At 34.3% G+C, this 5,250-nt stretch overlaps 1 protein-coding gene across 1 annotated transcript; it reads left to right on the forward strand.

Annotated features, from left to right (window-relative positions):
* The first annotated feature begins 2,080 nt into the window (after positions 1 to 2,080).
* LOC104774214 (putative eukaryotic translation initiation factor 5-2) lies at positions 2,081 to 4,470 on the forward strand. Its single transcript, XM_087459753.1, has 2 exons — positions 2,081 to 2,353; positions 2,750 to 4,470. The coding sequence occupies exon 2, from the start codon at positions 3,002 to 3,004 to the stop codon at positions 4,331 to 4,333; it is 1,332 nt and encodes a 443-aa protein (XP_087315879.1). The 5' UTR covers positions 2,081 to 2,353; positions 2,750 to 3,001; the 3' UTR covers positions 4,334 to 4,470.
* The last annotated feature ends 780 nt before the right edge of the window (positions 4,471 to 5,250 follow it).

The following is a 5,250-nucleotide window of genomic DNA, read 5'->3' on the forward strand; positions in this document are numbered from 1 at the left end:
CCCGAAGAAGGAGTACTTGTTAGAGAAGAATAATAAAAGCAAAATCGGATGTCGTATGGAACATTACAAAACTTGTAATTAACAACATATTTTACTTTTTCGATTTCACAAACTCGAGCGACCATCGTCCTATTTAAACCCCCCCCCCCCCCCCCCCCCCCCCCACACACACACACCCCACAAAGCTAATTAACAACAACAACTAAGCAAGCATACTTTTCTATTTGAAAATGGAACCTGCGGAATTGGTGCATGGAATACCTCGAAATGAAGAAGGAAGTTCCACCGAATGGTCAAATAAGTGCTTCAGCTTGACGACATCTACGCTCACGATCCACCTGAATTGGAGGTGATGCATGAACCTCTTTGTTTTAAGACCAAACGAAAGAAGAGTATAATTAATCCCAAACGAAAGAGCATGGATACGCCTAGTGGGTTTTGGAAAGGAGTTCCTTCGGGAAAGGCGGATCTATACAACAACATGGGTGAAAAGGTCTGTTAATTAAACGCTTATTCTATCTATTGCCAATGCACCATGCATCAATTAATGAGTGATCATCGTCATCGTACATGCATGTTCTTCTAGGCAATTCGTTTTATTCATGTCTGGTTTCTCTTTTCCTGCTGAGTGTACTCATTGTATTAAATACACTGTATTGATGTTTAGTAATTAGTATGGAAAAGATTATGAGTCTCTGTTTAAGAAGACAGTTTCCCTCAATGTTTATAATTTTCTTCTTTGAATAGTATATGGATCAAAAACTTCAAATTATACACTTTTCTTTTATATTTATATAGTTTTCATGAGTTTTACTTTCTTTCCAATTGAATTGTATTTTAATGTAAAATAATTGAATAACTATACTCTTTTTGCAAAATATTTTCATAAGCTTTGCATATTATTTGCATAATACTTATTATTTAATTTTGTTGCAATTCTCTTCTTTTTAATGATAAATATTTTTACAACAACTTAAAGAAATAATCCTAGACAAATGTTGTATTTTTTTATCTTCATTATTTTAAAAATAATTTTATTTTTTTATTATATATACTAATCTATTAGAGCAAATCCAACGGTGCAACTGGACAATCGTTACTCAGAAAAAAAATATACATATTTTAATTATATGACAACATTTTAATTTTTTATTAAAATTTGACTACTACTAAAGAGACACATGTACATATAGGTAAAGAATCGGTTCTCAAATAAGCAATTTGAATACCCTCCTACATTCTCTCTCTTACTTTTTAAATATATATATATTTTTTTTTATGAAAAATTGGTTGAGGAACGACCACTGGATTTGCTCTTAGTATTATCATTTTTGACAGAAAATGTGGACCCTGGCGTGCTTTTGGTGGAAATTTTGATTGCAAGGTATTAATAGTTTAAAATGTTTATTTTGGTTTACTAAAATCGGTTTAGACATTTGATTTAGATTGTTTAATTTATATTGGTTTGGTTATGAGTAACCCACTAATACATTCTAACTCAAACAAGCTCAGACAAATAAATCACATCTTTTTTTTTTTTGGAGACAAACTTATTATACTAATTATAGACTAAATAATAGTGACACATGTCTTGAAAATAAATGTGATTTGATTTCTAATCTATTGATTTAATATATTGAGATGTATGCACAAGAAGATATAAATAATAATCTTAATACATGCAATGCAATTGTAGCATTTTTATATGAGATAATAATAATATACTCATAAAAAAATCATTTTTAATTTTATTTTTACATCATTTAAAAAGAAATTATCTATAAATAATCTGTAACTTATTCACTCATTACTTTATTCTCATCTATTTACTTTTAATTGACTAAAACTAATCTAAAAAAATTGAATTAAATAGTAAATGTTATGATATGATTTTTTTCTTTTCTTTTTACTATATACTTTTGCTAGTCAAAATTTAAAGTAGTATTAGTTATAAAAAAAAAATCAAAGATGATTTACAGAAGTAGTGATTTAATTTAAAGAAGTAAGGGATTTTATTTGTGTTTTTAAGATGATTTGATAACGTTTATTAATAAATATGAACACGGCACGTTTCACAATCATTCTAAGATGAAAGATGAATTGGACTTTGTTTTCCCATATAATTAAATTTACTTGCGGAGAAGGGAAATAACAAATACACTTTTTTGAAACGGAAAAATAGTAAAAAAGTAAAAAGGAAAATACAAAAAGGAAAAGGAAAAAAGAAAAAAAAAAAGAAATCATAAGTTAACCTAATTTCTCTCGTCTATTTAAACCAAACGCCTCTCTTCAGAAAAATCTCCAATTCCGTTTGTCTCTCAATCTCTCTGTTTTGATTCTTCGTTTCTAAGAGGTAAATCTATTTCTCCCCTGATCGATCCCTTCCACCTTTTTCTTTTATAATTTCTCAAGTCGTATTTAGGTCTTTTTGCTTTCATGCTTCGAGATTTGTTGTTGTTGTTGTTGTTGTTGTTATTTCAATCTTGTTATGATTTGTTTGGTTAGAGAAGGGGTTTCGTTTTGATTTATGTTTAGCGTTGAAATCTTCATTACCCCGATTTGAGTTTGAGCTAAATTTGATTTTCCGCAAGTCTGTTGGGATAATTCAATTCTAGGTTTCGATTTACGATTCATAGATTTTTTTTTATAGATTGATTAGGTTTTAGCTTTGTAACGTTTAATGAGATTTTGTTGTTGTTGGTTCATTACTCTCTAATTCGTTTGGTTCATTGTTTTGTTTTGTTTTCAGAGTCTGCTGCTGCAAGTTGTGGTGTGTGTGTGTGGGGAGGGGAACTCAAAGAATCGAAATTTTTTTTGAAGCTTTATTTTATGTCTGACAAGATATCACCCTTTTGTTGTCCATCTGGTTGCTTGGAAAACACTGTCCTACATCCAGAACTAAGAACTACTACTAGTTCTTCCATCACTCTTGTTTCTCGCATCTTCAAACCCGAGACTCCTCCTCCTTTCTGACCACTACACAACCAAAAAGAACAACATCATGGCGCTACAGAACATTGGTGCTTCCAACGCTAACGATGCCTTCTACAGGTACAAGATGCCTAAGATGGTTACCAAGACTGAAGGCAAAGGTAATGGTATCAAGACCAACATTATCAACAATGTTGAGATTGCCAAGGCTTTGGCCCGACCTGCTTCTTACACCACCAAGTACTTTGGCTGTGAGCTTGGTGCCCAGTCTAAGTTTGACGAGAAGACTGGGACTTCTCTTGTGAATGGGGCACACAATACTTCCAAGCTTTCTGGTCTTCTGGAGAATTTTATCAAGAAGTATGTCCAGTGCTACGGATGTAAGAACCCGGAGACTGAGATTATTATCACCAAGGCTCAGATGGTGAATCTCAAGTGTGCTGCTTGCGGGTTTATCTCTGAGGTTGACATGAGGGACAAGCTGACTAATTTCATTCTCAAGAACCCGCCGGAGCAGAAGAAGGGAGGTAAGGACAAGAAAGCGATGAGGAAAGCTGAGAAGGATAGGCTTAAGGAAGGGGAAGCAGCTGATGAGGAGCAGAAGAGACTGAAGAAGGAAGCTAAGAAGAAAGCACTTGCTAACGGCAAGGATGCTTCTTCTAAGACGTCCAAGAGCCATTCTTCTGATGAGGATATTAGCCCCAAGCATGAAGAGAATGTGCTGGATGTGGATGAGGATGAAAACGACGATGATGATGGTGTCCAGTGGCAAACCGATACTTCCAGAGAAGCTGCTGAGAAAAGAATGAAAGAACAGTTGAGTGCTGTAACTGCGGAGATGGTGATACTCTGTCCAAGGGAAGCAATAGAGAAAAAGGCCCCCATAAGCAAATCTAACGGGGATGTTGTGAATGCTGAGAATCCTCCACAAGAGGAGAAGAATCTCGTGCAGGAGATGAAAGAGTATCTGAAGAAAGGCTCACCGATTAGCGAGCTCAAAAGTTTCATCTCATCTCTCTCTGAGCCTCCACAGGATGTCATGGACGCACTCTTCAATGCCCTCTTTGACGGCGTGGGAAAAGGATTCGCTAAAGAAGTGACTAAGAAGAAGAATTACTTAGCGGCTGCAGCAGCAACAACACAAGAGGATGGATCACAGATGCATCTGCTCAACTCAATCGGAACATTCTGTGGAAAGAATGGAAACGAAGAAGCAGTGAAAGAGGTTGCTCTGGTTCTAAAAGCACTGTACGACCAAGACATCATTGAGGAAGAGTTTGTGTTGGAATGGTACAATAAGGGTGTGACTGGAGTTGAGAAAAGCTCGCCGGTTTGGAAGAATATTAAGCCTTTTGTGGAGTGGCTCCAGAGCGCTGAGTCCGAGTCTGAAGAGGAGGATTGAGACATTATTTTTCTTCCCTATGTTTCTTTTTTTGTTGTTGTTGCGGGGGATCTCTTATTATAAACCAGTTATCAGAATTCTTCTTATTGAGATATTTTTGCAGTCTTTTATAATAAAACACTATTATATGTCGCAAAGTATGTGTTTGTGATGGTTTCGTCGGTCGTATTCGAGAAATAATTTAGACGCACGAGTGACGACGAGTCTGTCTGAGAAGATTGATTTGGTCATTGACTTGTTTGGTAAAAAATATGATTGGCACTGTTTTAACGAATCTATTAAAAATCGTAACCATCCATGATGCTATTAGTGGGCCTTATATAAGAAAATTCGAAAAACAGAAGCAGAGGGCCGTTTGAACGGAATCAAGATCAATAAATAAAAATAAAAATTAATTTGATTTTAAAATCACAACAAACATTCTTTACCTGGCCACCCATCTATCTGCTTTTCCTCACGCGCCATTGATGTCTACTTTACAAAATTATATAGTGACGAAACGGATTTATAATACTTCTTTATTGAAATTGAACAAATATAAGAGTAAAGACCAACTGTGACAAGAAAATTTTTTAAAAAAAGGTAAACTTAAGACCAACTAGCCTATTTTACAACAGTACAACAAAATAAATTGGTCCAATTAGTTATTAGAGCTGTTGTATATATTTGTATTTAAATTTTCAAGTGTAACGATAAGTAGATTTATATTTTAATTGGGGGAAAACAAATAATTTCATATATTAAATTTTATTATTAAAGTATATGAGACGAAGAAGGTCGTATAAAATTTATTGTTACCAAGGTAAAGAAATATGAATCACAACAGACATTCTCAAATGGGCCACCGTATTAGTGAGATATCTCCACGCGCAGTGGTTTATACACTCTTCTAACAAATATTAACAGAAAAGAAGATA

This window comes from Camelina sativa, chromosome 7 (assembly GCF_030686135.1).
Source record: "Camelina sativa cultivar CO46 ecotype springtype chromosome 7, ASM3068613v1".
NCBI lineage: Eukaryota > Viridiplantae > Streptophyta > Magnoliopsida > Brassicales > Brassicaceae > Camelina > Camelina sativa.